General features: G+C 44.8%; 1 protein-coding gene across 1 annotated transcript in view; it reads left to right on the top strand.

Moving 5' to 3' along the window:
* Nucleotides 1–17,325, top strand: part of HGFAC (HGF activator) — a 165,288-nt gene that overhangs the window by 102,587 nt on the left and 45,376 nt on the right. The window contains exon 11 of the mRNA XM_082243346.1: nucleotides 16,024–16,163. Within this exon, the coding sequence (XP_082099472.1) occupies nucleotides 16,024–16,163 (140 nt within the window). The remainder of the gene's footprint in view (nucleotides 1–16,023; nucleotides 16,164–17,325) is intronic.

The raw sequence follows: 17,325 nt of genomic DNA, 5'->3' as shown, positions 1-17,325 counted from the left end.
CTGACAGATATCTGCCCAGCTATTTTATACTCCACCCTCCATCAGTGAGGCGGCTGACCTGTGCTTTTTACTGCACACTGCTTATGCACCTAAATCCTAACCATCCAGTCGCAGCTCTGGCATTTTTACCTGCGGTAGCAGAGTTTGATTGACAGGACTGCCTGTAAAACTCACCCATTGAGTTCAATGGGTCCACTCTGCAACTGCGAGCCAAACACTTAGCTATTCAGCATTTTAAATGAAAAGTAAAAAGACTCACTAGGAGGCAGCAGTAGCACCTCCTGATTGCCTGTCAGCTGCTGCTATACCACCCTCTGAAAAGCAATCTGTGTTGGATTGCTTTTCAGAGGGTTGTATAGCAGCAGAGGGTAGTAAGCATTACCGCAAATGTAAAAGAGAGACTGTAAAAGGTTTAATGTTGCAGGATACAATAAAAACGTACATTTAAGTAAGTAGATACAGGTGCATAGGTGATCCGGGATCTGCATGGGGCCGCCTCTTGGGTTAGAAAGATGTTTACCACAGTGCGCATGCTCCGAAACGCCTTGCAAGCACGCCGGTGACTCACACACGGTAGACACTGTGGCTCACCTTGCGGTCCAGCCCTCTGACTCATCCCTCCACACCATTATCACTTCCTGTTCAACAGGACCAGGGGACGAGCGGTATCTTTCTGACCCAAGAGGTGGCCCCATGCAGACCCCAGACAGCGAATCACCTATGCACCTGTATCCACTTACTTAAATGTATGCTTTTATTGTATCTTGCAACATTAAACATTTTAAAGTCTTACTCAGAGGTGCCTGTTTTCTCTCTATACCTTCTGCTGACAGACAACACTCCTAGCCTCTTCCTACCCCCATAATTGACAGACATTATTCTATAGTCACTTTCATCCCCCACCTTCCCAACATCCCTCCCTGGTAACTCCACAGTCACCTCCACTGAAAGTCATCATTCCCTTACTGACTCACCTCCACCCACAGACATTCCCCACACTGTCATACCCTCCACACTCCTCTCCTGTACATACTGCCCACTGTCATACCCTCCACACTCCTCTCCTGTACATACCACCCACTGTCATACCCTCCACACCCCTCTCCTGTACATACCACCCACTGTCATACCCTCCACACTCCTCTCCTGTACATACCACCCACACTCCTCTCCTGTACATACCACCCACTGTCATACCCCCCACACCCTTCTCCTGTACATACTACCCACTGTCATACCCTCCACACTCCTCTCCTGTACATACTGCCCACTGTCATACCCTCCACACTCCTCTCCTGTACATACCACCCACTGTCATACCCTCCACACCCCTCTCCTGTACACACCACTCACTGTCATACCCTCCACACTCCTCTCCTGTACATACCGCCCAATGTCATACCCTCCACACTCCTCTCCTGTACATACCACCCACTGTCATACCCTCCACACTGCTCTCCTGTACACACTGCCCACTGTCATACCCTCCACACTCCTCTCCTGTACATAGCACGCACTGTCATACCCTCCACACTCTTCTCCTGTACATACCACCCACACTCCTCTCCTGTACATTCCACGCACTGTCATACCCCCACACTCCTCTCCTGTACATACCGCCCACTGTCATACCCTCCACACTCCTCTCCTGTACATACCACCCACTGTCATACCCTCCACACCCCTCTCCTGTACATACCACCCACTGTCATATCCTACACACTCCTCTCCTGTACATACCGCCCACTGTCATACCCTCCACACTCCTCTCCTGTACATACCACCCACTGTCATACCCTCCACACCCCTCTCCTGTACATACCACCCACTGTCATACCCCCCACACTCCTCTCTTGTACATATCACCCACACACCTCTCCTGTACATACCACCCACACTCCCCTCCTGTACATACCACCCACTGTCATACCATCCACACTCCTCTCCTGTACATACCACTCACTGTTATACCCTCCACACTCCTCTCCTGTACATACCACCCACACTCCTCTCCTGTACATACCACCCACTGTCATACCCCCCACACTCCTCTCCTGTACATACCACCCACTGGCATACCCTCCACACCCCTCTCCTGTGCATACCACCCACTGTCATACCCTCCACACTCCTCTCCTGTACATACCACCCACTGTCATACCCCCCACACTCCTCTCCTGTACATACCGCCCACTGTCATACCCTCCACACTCCTCTCCTGTACACACCACCCACTGTCATACCCTCCACACTCCTCTCCTGTACATACCGCCCACTGTCATACCCTCCACACTCCTCTCCTGTACATACCACCCACTGTCATACCCCCCACACTCCTCTCTTGTACATATCACCCACACACCTCTCCTGTAGATACCACCCACACTCCCCTCCTGTACATACCACCCACTGTCATACCATCCACACTCCTCTCCTGTACATACTACCCACTGTCATACCCGCCACACTCCTCTCCTGTACATACCACCCACACTCCTCTCCTGTACATACCACCCACTGTCATACCCCCCACACTCCTCTCCTGTACATACCATCCACTGTCATACCCTCCACACCCCTCTCCTGTACATACCACCCACTATCATACCCCCCACACTCCTCTCCTGTACATACCACCCACTGTCATTCCCTCCACACCCCTCTCCTGTACATACCACCCACTGTCATACCCTCCACACTCCTCTCCTGTACATACCGCCCACTGTCATAACCCCAAACTCCTCTCCTTTACCTAGTGCCCCCTGTCATACTCTCCACTCTCCTATACACACTACCTGCTGTCATACACTCTTCCTCTCCTGCATACACCTGTTTTTGAGCTTTGGGGTACACACCCTAATGTAATACACACCTATGGAAGCCACCTATTAATGCCAAGAAGAACGTTCACAGCTCAGATTTCAGACTTCACTGGCCGCAAGCGTGCTCCATTTTAGCCACTCACATGCTAATGAAGTAAGGTTTAGCATGACAGCCTCACAGCTGACCCTTTCACTAACTTAAAAAAACATGGAAAAATCCTGTATGTTAAATGGTTACTTGCAGTGTTTTTCCTTTTCATAAATTAAGTTTAATTCAATTGCACTGTGAACCTGTTAGAAAATTTGACCAGTCAATTATCTAGCACAGCAACTCCCTCTTTGCATGTCATAGCCCTCTACTTTTCTGAGAATGTCCTAAAGTCCTGATCTCCAGCTTTGTTGTCACTTTAACTAATTTGTTTGGGCCAAAGTGGACTTTTTTCTGTGTTAAGAGATGCTCTTGCTGGACACGCTCTATAAACTGTATCTAGCCTCAGCTACATACATTTTACAGCACTGTGTTCTGGCTATGGGAAACCAACTTCTCATTCCACACCCAGAGCAAAATTGAGTTGGGCTGAGCACAGTTCAGCCATTCATAGGCAGCTTTGTATTCTCTGAATGAAAACAAAGCATCCTGATTGGAGATCATAATATCATTAGCTGGTCTCTTCTCCTCAGCCAATTAGAGGAAGCTTTGTATTCATTTAGAGTATACACAGCTGCCTATGAATGGCTCAGCTGGACGCAATTTTGTTTCTGGTGTGGGATGGGAAGTTCATGTCCCACTGCCGAAACACAGTGCTATATACTGTGGAGATGATTTACTAAAACTGGAGAGTGCAAAATCTTTTTCCATGTAGAGCTGCACCAGATTTTGCACTTTTTAAAATCAATCCCTATATGTAGCTGAGGCTACATTCAGTTTATATAGTGTAGGAAGCAGTTGGCCCAAAACAAACTGGTTAATGTGACATTAAAGCTGGAGATTAGTTTTATTAACTCTTTTTGATGTCCAAGGTCCACATCCCTCACCTCCCTACATAATTTTTTATGTAGCTGCCAGGGGATTGAAGATGAATGCTATACAGTGTCACTTGAGTAACAACTCTGAGTTTAGTGGGACTGCCAACATCACATCACATCAAAGATGGCAGTGCCAAGCATCAATCTCAGGGTTTTTGGATGTCTACAAAAAGGAGTTTTTTTTACAGGAAAATAACATGCATAAAACATGATAAATGCACAAAACAAGTTAATGGGAAATTTTTTTTAGTCAAAATGATGGTTCTTGTCACAGGGTGTCTTTAACAAAAAATGGGCAACAGCAGCTACTTTTATTTTTTCTATTTCAATGCTTTTTGGCTCATTACTGCAGGCCCGAGAGCAAAGTTTATCCTCTTCATTAACAATCCTCTCAATACTCACCTCTTATCGCTGTTGTAGAAGTTCTGGCTAATCAGCAGAGCTTCTCATCGTTCATGGGGCTGGGGGGACATTTGCCAGCAGATTAAACACAATTAAAAATGTTCCTTTTACTTGCTGTAATACATGCCCGATGCATGGCTCTTTTAATTAAAAGTAACTCCACAAAAGCAACTGTGCAGAGAAGAAAAGGTAAAATAAGCGACTATAGCTGTAATCTCTGATGTCTTTATCTGCCATGATTCAGGCACAGACACTGCTTTTTCTGCAAACCTACAGATAATTAGCTATATTTGCATTCATGCTTTTTATGTTGTCTTTAAGTGGCTTAATTTTTTGTTCAAAAAAAACTATAGAAAAATAGGTTACAAAGCACATCATTTATTTTGATCCACTTATTCTATAGAGTTTTTCAGACTTTTGAATCTGATTTATGGAAGCTGGAATGCAATCATACAGGGATTTTGTCCTTTACAATTAGATGTTGGCTTTATAAGCTACCTTTGTAATTTGAATGGTTGCCAATGGAGACAGGGTTTCAGTATCCAGAATGACTTCTGATTGATTAGCAACCTTTAAAAGCAGGGCAACTATTAACCGCTTCCATACAGAGCAGTTAGACACCCTTCCTGCCCAGACCAATTTTCAGCTTTCAGCACTCTCACACTTTGAATGACAATTGCTCAGTCATGCTACACTGTAACCAAACAAAATTTTTATCATTTTTTTCACACAAATAGAGCTTTCTTTTGGTGGTATTTGATCACAACTGGGGGTTTTTTTTTTCGTGATATATGCAAAAAAAGAGCAAAAATGTTGAAAAAAAAACACTTTTTTTTAGTTTCAATTATAAAATTTTGCAAAAAATTAATTTTTCTTCATACATTTGGGCCAAAATGTATACTGCTACATGTCTCTGGTAAAATTAACCCAAATTAGTGTATATTATTTAGTCTGTGTGAAAGTTATTGAGTCTAGAAGCTATGGTACCAATTACTGAAAATTGATCACACCAGATGTACTGACTGCCTATCTCCTTTCTTGAGGCCCTGAAATGTCAGGACAGTACAAATACCGACCAAATGACCCCTTTTTGTAAAGTAGACAGTCCAAGGTATTTAGTAAGAGGCATGGTGAGTTTTTTGAAGTTGTAATTTTTTCCCACAATTCTTGGGAAAATGAAGAAAAAAATTTTTTTTTCTTTTTTTCCCCACAAAGTTGTCAATTTATAAGCTATTTCTAACACATAGCATGTACACAGCAAAAATTACACCCAAACATACATTCTGCTACTCCTTCCGAGTATGGCGATACCACATGTGTGAGACTTTTACACAGCCTGGCCACAAAAAGAGACTCCACGTCCAAGAAGCACATTCAGGCGTTCTAGGAGCATAAATACACATAAAACTTTCTTACTACCTATCACACTTTTCAAGGCCCTAGAGCACCAATACAATGGAAAAGTCCACAAAATTACCCCATTTTGGAAAGCAAACACTCCAACGTATATTCTATGAGGCATTATGGGTCGTTTGAACATATCATTTTTTTCCACAGGTTTTTGGAAAATGTGGGAAAAAAATGAAAACTTTTTTTTTTTTTACACAAAGTTGTCAATTTATAGGATATTCCTAACACATAGCATGTACACAGCAAAAATGACACCCCAAAATACATTCTGCCACTCCTCCTGAGTATGGCAATACCACATGTGTGAGACTTTTTCACAGCCTAGCCATATAGAGGGGCCTAACATCCAAGGAGCATCATCATGCATCCTAGCCACTTGCCTAGGCCTATTTTTGACATTTGGTGTTTACAAGCTAAAATCAGTTGTTTTGCTAGAAAACTGCTTAGAACCCCCAAACATTATATATTTTTTTTAGCAGAGACCCTAGAGAATAAAATGGAGATTATTGCAATATTTTTTATCACACCGTATTTGCGCAGCGGTCTTCCAAACGCAATTTTTTTGGGAAAAAATCACTTTTTTTAATTAAAAAATAAGAAACCAGTAAAGTTAGCCCAATTTTTTTCCATAATGTGAAAGATAATGTTACGCCGAGTAAATAGATACCCAACATGTCATGTTTCAAAATTGCGCACGCTCACGGAATGGTGACAAACTTTGGTACTTAAAAATCCCCATAGGCGACAATTTAAAAATTTCTACAGGTTGCCATCTTTGAGTTACAGAGGAGGTCTAGGGCTCAAATTATTCCCCTTGCTCTAACGATCGCGGCGATACCTCACATGTGTGGTTTGAACACCGTTTACATATGTGGGCGGGGTTTCTGTATGCGTTCGCTTCTGCGCGCGAGCTAACGGGGACAGGGCGCTTGAATTTGTTTTTTTTTTTACTATTTATTTTATTTATTATTTTTTATTTTTACACCGTTTAAAAAAAAAAAAAAATTGATCATTTTTATTTCTATTAAAAGAAATGTAAATATTCCTCGTAATAGAAATAGTCACGACAGGACCTCTTTTTTGTGAGATCTGGGGTCAAAAAGTCCTCAGATCTCACAAGTACACTAAAAGATAGAAAAAAAAAAAAAAAAATTATTATATAAAATGAAAAAAAAAAAAAGGACCTTTAAACCGGTTGCTAGGCAACAACATTTTCCGTAGCTCCGGTCCTCCAAGACCATAGAGTCAAGTGAGGGCAAGCTTGCCCTCACTCGACATCCTGTCTGTGAGGATCCGGGACTGGATCGTTTTCCCCGCTGCCGGCGGGTCCGGTAAGCGGGGAAAATGACCGGAACGCGGCGGGAGGGGGGGGCGCCTCTTCCGCCATCCCGGAAGGGTGATCCCACGGCGAATCCGCCGCTGGGACCACCCTTATCGGAAAGCCAACCATCCACCGTTTAAAAAAATACCAGGGTTATGGCAGCTATCTGCTGCCATAACACCGGTATTTAGGTTTAAACGGAGGACGTATATAAACCTTTTTGGACTTGGACATGGTGGCTGTATGAAGGGTGACAGGTACTCGGGTACTTTGTTGGGCAGGTGACAGGTACTCTGGTACTGATGAGCAGGTGGCAGGTACTCGGGTACTCTGATAGGCAGGTGACAGGTACTCGGGTACTCTGATGGGCAGGTGACAGGCAGGTGATAGGTACTGATGAGTAGTACTGATACTGATAGGTGATACTGTACTGATGGGTACTGATGATCAGTACTGATACGTGATAGGTACTGATGAGTACTGATGAGTAGTGATGGGTACTGATGAGCAGGCGGCAAGTACTCGGGTACTTCAGGCGTCAGGTACTCTGATGAGCAGGTGGAAGGTACTCGGGTACTCTGATGGGTAGGTGACATGTACTCAGGTACTCTGATGACGGGTACTCCGTTGACAGGTACTCAAAGTACCCGAGTACCTGTCATCAGAGTACCCGAGTACCTGTCATCAGAGTACCCGAGTACCCGTCATCAGAGTACCCGAGTACCCGTCATCAGAGTACCCGAGTACCCGTCATCAGAGTACCCGAGTACCCGTCATCAGAGTACCCGAGTACCCGTCATCAGAGTACCCGAGTACCTGTCATCAGAGTACCCGAGTACCTGTCATCAGAGTATCTGTCATCAGAGTACCTGAGTACCTGTCATCAGAGTACCCGAATACCTGTCACCAGCCCATCAGAGTACCCAAGTACCTGTCATCTGAGTACCTGATGCCCTGATGGGCTGGTGACAGGTACTCGGGTACTTTGATGGGCTAGTGACAGGTGCTTTGATGGGCTAGTGACAGGTGCTCTTTATTGGGGGGGGGCAATCAGTGTGTTTAGGGTGCACTGTAGTTGGTAACTAGCCAGAGGCGTAACTAGAGCCTTCAGGGCCCCGATGCAAGAAACCATGAAGGGCCCCCCTAGATCCCTGGCCGGGGCCCTTCCCTTCAAGCCCAGGGCTCTTCCCACTAATCCTGGGGCTCTTTACTCTCGTTGCATGGCCTTTTATTACGGTCCCGCAGCAGGATCCTTTCACAAGTTCTGCAGTGGGCTCCCTTCCAGCAATCTTTGGGCCTCCCCACAGTGGTGGAATGCCAGGGCCTGGTCGCAAGTGTGACTTTTGCAATCCTGGAAGTTCACCCACTGGTTTGCTACTGGGCCCCCTGGAGCATGGGGCCCGGTAGCAATCGCAACCCCTGCAACCCCTGTAGTTACGCCCCTGTAACTAGCTGTTACCACAATCTCCTCCTCACACAGGATCAGTGTGTGAGGAGGAGAACAGGGTGACAGCTAGTTACCGTGTTCTCTGTTGACATTTGTGACCGGCTGTGATTGGACACAGCCGGTCACATGGTAAAGAGCCAATTTCATTGGCTCTTTACCTAGATCGGGGATTGACTCTGTCCGAGGGACAAGCCTCGTCCCCAATCGCTGCTCTGCGCGCCCCCGGGGGCGCGCATTGCAGAGAGAACGAGCGGCTCGTGCTGGAGCCGCTCATGTGATCGGCTGTGATTGACACAGCCGATCACGTGGTAAACAGCCAATTTCTATTGGCTGTTTACCTTGATCAGGGATGGGCTATGTCCGAGGGACGAGCCTCATCCCTGATCGCGCCGCTGCGCGCCGCCGGGGGCGCGCACTGGCTGCTAGAACGGGCCGACGTCATATGACGGCGGCCCGGATCTAGACAACCACTTTGCCGACGTCATTTTACATGACTCGGTATGGAAGTGGTTAAAGTTATATGTAGCAGGTTTTCCAGGCATTGGGCCTGATGTGGGTCTGCCATTGTTACCGGTGATACCTTCAGCCTATTTAAACTGAATACCCAAGTGTGAGATTGGAGACAATGAACATTCCGGCATCTTTGGTTTGTTTTGTTTATTTGATAATGGGGATGGGAGAAGGGAATGAGTGGGATATTCCTCTGGCTCAACTAGGTACAAATGGGACGCTTTGCAGAAAAAAAATGCCTTTCAGCGCTGTCTTGACGCCGGCTGGATGTCGACTAACGCTTGTTGGCGCTTGAAAAATGCTGACTTGTTGAACTGTACTTGAACTTGACTTTTGACACTCTGGTTAGCTCAACAAGTCCTGGACTATACTGCGAACTGACTCTTGACACTCTAGTTAGCTCAAAAGTCCTGTATATAGATCCCTCCAAACCTTCCTGACTGAGGTAACTGCTTGTGCTGCTGCAATTCTCAACACTGTACACTGCATGCCATACACTTTAGCTCTTCAGGGCCCAACCGCTGGCACCCCCTTTACACTTCAGGGTCCTCTCACTAAGCACCCCCTCTGAACTTCAAGGTCAACACTGGCACCCCCTTTACCGCTAGCTAGCTCCTGGATCCCTTGGACCTTCACCGGAGCGGTCCCCTCTCAGCTAGGCAGACCCCCAGGGGTAGTTTGCAGTACTCACAAACTGGGAATGCTTTCCTGAAACTGGACCCCCCTCTTCTCCGCTTGTCCTCGGCACACCGGATCCTCTCTGCAGCTCAGCTCAGCTCTCTGTCCCCTCAGGCAAGCAGCCTGGGACACCCAATCCTTCTGACAGGAGGAGAGACAGCTGTACTCTCCCTCTTGGGACTCTGCTTCCCGCCAAAGACGCTGCGTCATGCACTCCCCTCAAACTTATACCCACTCCCAGAATCCTGTGTGGCAGAATCGGCCTTTCTGGGGTAGATACATGTCTGAATCTGCCATTTATTGGGTTTCCTCCACTGCCCAATGAGAGCCCTCTCAGGAGCACAGTGGGGAGACTCCCCAGTCTCAACAGCCACACCTGGGAGACATGACCGCCCAGCTAAAAATCATGGACCTGCTGTTAGGAAGCCAGGGCCCACTATACTTTGCCTAGCACCTACCTTGTAGGGTGATACATCTATTAAATATGCTTAATGCAAGTTCTGTATTTATGATTTTCCTCTGTTAAACCTATTGCTACCTGCCCCATGACCAAGGCTCACTATCTCTTCTACACTTGGGGGACACTGTTCCACAGAGCAACACCATGGTCTCCCCTCATAGCCAGAGCTTACAATCCTCTGGAGGAGGACTTGCCTCCACAGAGGACAAGCATGACCCACCACAAGTTAAGTGTCCCATAGGCAAAGGCTGCCTTAGGTCAGTGGTCCTCAACCCTGGCCTACAGGGCCCACTAACAGGCCAGATTTGCAAGACAACTGAAATACAGCCCAGGTGATATCATTTGCTGTTCAGTGATTGCAGTACTCTAGTCTGCATCTCCCCAAGGTAATACTTAAAATCTGGCCTGTTAGTGGGCCCTGAGGACCGGAGTTGAGGACCACTGCCTTAGGTCTTTCCGGCCCACATCTCTTATCAATGCTGCCTGCCCCATGACCAAAGCTCACTACCTCTTCTACACTTGGGGGACACCGCTCCACAGAGCAGTGCCATGGTCTCCCCTCATAGGCAAAACTTACAGTCCTCTGGAGGAGGACCTGCCTCCATAGAAGACAAGCAAGACCCACTACGAGTTAAGTGCCCCATAGACCAAAGGCTGCCTTAGGTCTTTCTGGCCCACATCTCTCTCTCATGTAAGAATACAAACTTGATTTTGTATTATCTTATTTTGTATTATCTTCTTTTGTATTATCTAATACTCTGCTTGGTGCTATTAATTACTAGAGCAATCCCCAGGGCTGCAAGTTGGACTCGCCATGTAGCCAATCCTATCTCCAACTTTAAAGTGCCACTAAACCCACTAAACCCATGTAGCACTGCCCCCTAGAGGGCTGCTGGATATTACACTATAGGGATTCCCCTGGGTTACCTGTAACAACTGCTTGCCGAAAACTTAACACTTTAAGTTCTTGGCTCAGTCAAAAATCAGTCCAGGGGATGTTGTTTTTGTGGTTTTATTTAAATTGGGATGGGAGAAGGGATGAGTGGGATACTCCAACTGTTAACTATTCACAATGCTGAGGACTCTTAACTGGATAATGCAGCAAGGCTGCTGCTTCATTCTGCCACTTGAATGAAGATGAGATAAGTGTTTATAGTACTACTCTTCAGGGTACTCCCCTAGTACCGACCTTTCTCTCTGGGCTAGCTGACACCTGTCCACTGACTGCACTACCTGGCAGACCCCTGGGCAAGATCCTATGTACTCACTATACTGTTTTTCCAGAGTCTTGCAGTGCCCCAACTCCTCAATCAGTTCTCCTGAACCTCTGGGTTCAGCCTCAGACCACCGGTACACCAGACCGACTGCCTGTGACCACCATCAACCGCTGCAGAAGAGGAGGCAGCCGCCACCCTCCATTTGGGACTCTGCTTCCTGCCAAAGACCTCTACCTCAAGTGCCTGTGGCTTTTTATACCCTGTCCTATAATGCACCACTCTCTGTGCCAACCCCTGGGACAATACCAAAAGCTTGTGTGTCACTGGTCAGGTTTCCTCCAGCATCCAAAGTGCCTCCCCATTGGATCAGCTGGGGACACTCCCTGAGACCAGACGAATCACACACTGGGCACACTGAGCAGACCTAACTGGGCTCCCTGATAAGCAGAGTGCATGAATATTTTGCCTGCTGCTCTTCTGGTAAGCAGAGAGAGCCAAAAACTACACTCTTACCTAGCACCTGACTAGGAGGGTGCTACACCCACATCATACAACTATTAATAAATTTTGTATTAGAGTAAAAGACAAGCACCATCTGAGTGCAACATAACATGTTTATATATAGCAGAAGAAACGTAGGTACTCACACTTAAGTTAAGAGTGTGCTTCTGGCTCAATAAGTAATTTCCTAACATAAGAGTCCCCTGGGAGGAGGGATGCCTCAGGATGGCTGCCCGATCCCAGGATGCGGCTGATAGATGTCAGTCTCTCCACGGCTCTGCAAAGAGTCCGGCGGCTTCTCCTGTGCTCGACTTCCGGGGGCAGGGGGGGTGCCAAGACAACGCGTTTGCGGAGCATGCGCTCCTTCTTCAGGCCTGAAGAAACATGTTATGCTGCACTTGTGTTTTTCTCTAGTCACTAAACAAGCCCCTTCTTGCTTGAACATAGAGCAACCGTCCACGAGCCAGCACTCATCTCCTATCAACATACTTATTGCATTAGACTTGCCACGCTTTGATGGACTTACATAGTTGCCAAAAAATTTCCAGGGACACTTTGCAGCACAACTATCAATTACTTACCACACCCACTTCCCTGAAGCTCCACATAATTAATCTCCGCCTACTTTTTATCCGATTATAGGGTCTACTCAATAAAGAGAGAATTACAGGAAATTAAAAAGAGAATTTCAAACCTAAGGCCAAAGTAGCAGAGTTGGAATAATTCTCCCATTCAGCTGCACTACTTCTGCCTAAAGTTTAAAATTTTCATCACAATTCCCTGCAATTCTAAAGTGTCAAATGTGCTCAGGTGTGACCGTACAAAAATTTTAATATGGAAATAAAGTGAAAGGTGTAAATAAGTACGATAAAACCTAATTATACTATCCGGTATAATTCGGTTTTTATGGCACCAGGCAGCGCCATTACGTAACTGCGCATGCGCTCACCTGGCCGGGCTTGTGCAAGCTTTCCTGAGCCTGGCAGGTGTCGGAACGGCGCATGTGCAGTTAGGATGTCGTCCCGCAACCATTTTTTTTTTATGGGCAGCGGCTGTCCCATACAGGCATTTACGGACAGCCCAATTGACAAGCACTTGCAGGGACAATGTAAATTACAAGGGACAGGCTCCTATTTGCCGGGACTGTCCCTGCAAAAACGGGACAGTTGGCAAGTATGGACTTGCATGCATTCATCCATTTATGTGCGACATTAGTCATTAACTGTCTCTGGCCACCCACTCTGTCCCATCACCTATAGGGGCCATCACAGATCCTCTTTGCGCAGTATGTTTTATTTTGTAATAAATGTTGTATTACATGCTGTTCATACTCCCTCAGTCACTATGCAATTCCTTTTCTTTATTCTACAAAAACCTGATTGATTCTGCTGCTCTCTCTCTTCACCGTCTGTTCATCTCCCACATGCTCAATTTTCAGTGAGTTTCTATGCGATTTCCTCCCTATCACACCTGAGCAGCCCATGTGACTATAGTGTCACACATGTGGTTGAATACACATTGGTAAATGACAGCCTGCTCCCTCCTCAATGCCCACTAACCAGCTAAACACAATGGGGGTGAGATATTACATATAGATTAATGGCAGAATCACATTCTGGAGGGGCGTGACACAGCCTGTGACTGGCAGAAATCCACTCACACCATGTTATTTCCACAAAATAATAAAGATTTCATTACAAATATATATTTGTATGCCAGTTTAAAATCATTTATTGATATTGGTTTATTTTTAGTCTGTATTCCAAAGGCATTTTTTTTTATTGTGAACATGTGACAAGCAGCAGAGGACTAGAAGCTCCTCCTGCTGATGTTTCCCTGCAGACAGGCTGGGAAAGATCTAGGTCATGTGACAGATGTATATCGATTAGGAAAAAGGTACTTAGATGTTTTTCTTTAAATTCAAATGTTTGAAATGGAATCATTTATCCCCCATTTCACAGAAGTCAAGACCAATAGAGTCTCATATTGTGCAGCTCACCCTTTGTGAAATGTAGAAGTTTGAGATGCCGTGACTCCTCATGTTCCCCCTGCACAAGCTTTTCATGCTAGGCCCCATCTTGCTGCTGTGATTCACATGTCATGGGCACTTTGAAGTGGCATTTTTTAGATATTTGTTGAACTTGTTTAAAGCAGAATATAATAGTATCTGAGTACTACAAACTGGAATTTAATTAAATTAAATCTAATTTAATTAATTTTTACTATTCAAAGCAAATTCACCCATCCACTGATGCCTCCATGCATGCTATATTATTGGGAAATCACTTTGAAAAACACCCCCTAGCATTTCTAGCCATGGCTGTCTTGAGTAAGGGCAGAATCATGTAGCACTTACTTCCTGAAATCCATATGCCCTTAGCTCAGGTATGCAAGCAGGAGGGTGTGCTTAGCTGATAAAACTCCTCCTCCCCTCCTCCAGAAGGAAGAAGGAAAAAATGCCCATGAAGACTCCTGGAACGTGTTCCATAATTTGGCCTAGGCCAGTGTAGCGCCTCAGTAGGCTACAAGTGTTAAACTTAGTTTTTGGCCTTCCTGTAGTCAGGGATAGCAACAATCGCTTAATAGTGTCTGTTGGGGGCTCTGCTGGTGACGGCTTGGTTACTTTCCCCTGCATCCCACTGAGTTATGGGATATAGTGGATGAAAAAACCTAGACCCTGGCCTGCATATTAATGCCTCTGTAGCCAATCCCTAGTCAGGGAAGTAAGTGACCAGCAGGGGGCTGAGAGGAGTATAAATAGGCTTGGACCCAGAACAGTGCTCTCTTGTTCCTGAGGGCTGTGGAATTCCTGGGAGACTACCTGCAGCTGCAAGAATCCTTTCTAGGGTCCCAGCTTCTGCTTTGGCTGGGGAACCTCTGGCCTAGCCCCCTGAACATATGCAGAGAGATCTTCCAAGGATCTAGGACACAGGTAAATCAAGTACAAAAACTGACTATTACTGCAGGTTGCTACACAGTATTCAGGATAAAGTGAGTACCAGCCTCTTGGACTTGGAGACTTTACTTACCTTCATTTGGAAGAGCTTTATATACTCCTGTTGAGGAGTCATGGTTTAGTATCAGTTGACCTTCACTTTAAAGGGGGGGTGCTCACTCTGAAGTAGATCAGTTTTAGCATCCACCACTACAGTTTGTTGAAGTTTATTGGAGTATCCCAAGGCTCACCCTATCATAGTTCTTTTAACAAAATAAAACTACAAAAAGACATGTACAACATTTTTTTCTGACTCAGTGACTGTGAACTACCGTGTGCCTGGCTACTGTGTGTCTATCAGGGAATGGAATCTGGGACAAAACAGCCAGACCAGTTCCAAGGCTGCCCTACCCCAGAAACCAGGAAGCAACTGAGAAATGTAATTTTTTTTTTTTTTTAAAACAAGTAAATATAATATACCAAGTAAATAGAATATACAGTACCTTCATATCTATTAAAGCTAGCAACATAAGGATTACAAGCAGTTAATGTTGATTGAGAGAGAGTTTAAGTATGCTTTGATTTCCTTAGGCTCCATTCACACCTGATGTCAAATTGCTGCAAAACGCAGGACACATTTGCGATGCCATTACTACTTAATGGCACCCCAATCGCACTGCGATTTTGCCGTGATTGTGGCGTGGTAAATCGCGCTGCAGTTGAAATGTGCAACGTGCAAAAAGGAACGCGAGCTGCTTTTGGGTGACAGCGTCGCACGTTGTGACTTGCCACGTGACAATTGCGGCAAATTTGCAGGGTGATTGGGGAGCCATTAGAAGTAATGGCATCACAAGGGCATCTGGTGATTTGCAGCGGTTTGAAATCGTGGGCGGAATTACGGCGATTTAGTGTATGATCAGATGCGAATGAAGCCTTACAGAAGCTTTTTCACACTAGCGGTCCACATTTATCAAAATGTGTTACATAAACTGGCTTGCCAAAAGCAACAAAGTTCCCCTGCTTGTATGAAAACTTGCACAGAAAGTCTGAACTGGTTGCAACAAGAACTGTGTCATCTTTTTAGACATTCCACTGATTATTATTCATTGTAATTAAAATGGTGGACGCATCTTCTTCTTTTTTTTTTTTTTACACATTAATTTTCATTCCTACAAATCACAATTGAGGTAAAATTACGCAGATGACTCCTACTATGACCAAGAACACTTTTTTTTTTTTTACTTTTCCATTGATTTTCCGTTGATTAAAGACAAATGTTTATCTTTTTTTCCAGCCCTCATAAATCAACCGTGAGAGTGGTCCTGGGACAACACTTCTACAATGTAACCACAGACGTCACACAGACATTTGAAATAGACAGATATATATTTTATGACAAGTACTCTGTGTTCAAGCCTAAAGAGCATGACATTGGTGAGTACACTGGGAAGTAGAAACAAGCTGGATATATTGGGTATGTTATGGCAGTTGATTAAAGAGGTTACGTGAACCATTAAAATTGGCAGTTGATGAGAGATCGCATAACCCGTTACTGGTGACAAGTGATAGGAGATCAAATAACCTTTTACCAATGGCAGTTGATGAAAGATTTACATGACTGCTTACAACTGACTGTGGATGGGATACCCATGATAACAATTAAAGCGGGAGAAAAAAATAAAAATAGAAATATATATACAGTATCTCACAAAAGTGAGTACACCCCTCACATTTTTGTAAATATTTTATTATATCTTTCCATGCGACAACACTGAAGAAATGACACTAAGGCTGGCCATACACTATACAATTTTCTTGTTCAACTTTCCTTTAGATTTACCAAAACCATGTAATATAGGGTTAAACCTAAACACTTTCAATTTGTATGCAGTCAGGCAGGCCCTTGCACTACATAGTTTAAGGTAAATCTAAAGGAAATGGAATAAGAAAATTGTATAGTGTATGGCCAGCCTTAGGGCCTAATTCAGTATAAGTTTGGAGTAGAGCTGCTCACTTCTCCAGAAATAACTCCAGCCTAAACTCATTAATCCTAATAAGGTAAGTGGCTGGAGTTAAACCTTCAACTAGGTGCTTTAGTGAATTCGGGTTTGGAGTTAACTTAGGCTGAATTTGAGTTTGGAGTTAACCAAATTCCCTTTGTGTTTTTCATAAAAGGAAATTTGTCTATTCTGAATCACTATTACACAGCAATGTCATCTATTATGGTTTATTTTAATTTTAAGGTATAGCTATGTATCTTATGTGTTTTAACCTTTAGATTTACTAATAGCAGACTACACAGCTGTCTAATTAGCAGTCTTCATTCTTTATTCATCTGAAACTTTCAGGCATATCTGATTGTATTCAGCACTTTGGTGTAGTGGGCTAAGCTCATAGCCAAAGATTGCTAGGTTATGAGTTCAAGGCCCACCCATGATAACACCTTGTGTGCTCACAGTTGTGTCATTATTTTTTTTGGCCACATAGTAATACATTGGCTACATCACCTAAAATTGCATGTCAATGGCCATGTATATTCAAGAAACAAACATGCATATGTGCAGGGTGCAATTATGCATTTGCCAAGTTTCAGTAT

This window comes from Pelophylax lessonae (genome assembly GCF_965119305.1).
Source record: "Pelophylax lessonae genome assembly, chromosome: 1".
In the NCBI taxonomy this organism is placed as follows: Eukaryota; Metazoa; Chordata; class Amphibia; order Anura; family Ranidae; genus Pelophylax; species Pelophylax lessonae.
Note: the sequence above shows the minus strand (reverse complement) of the source record. Positions and strands in the feature narration are given on the sequence as shown.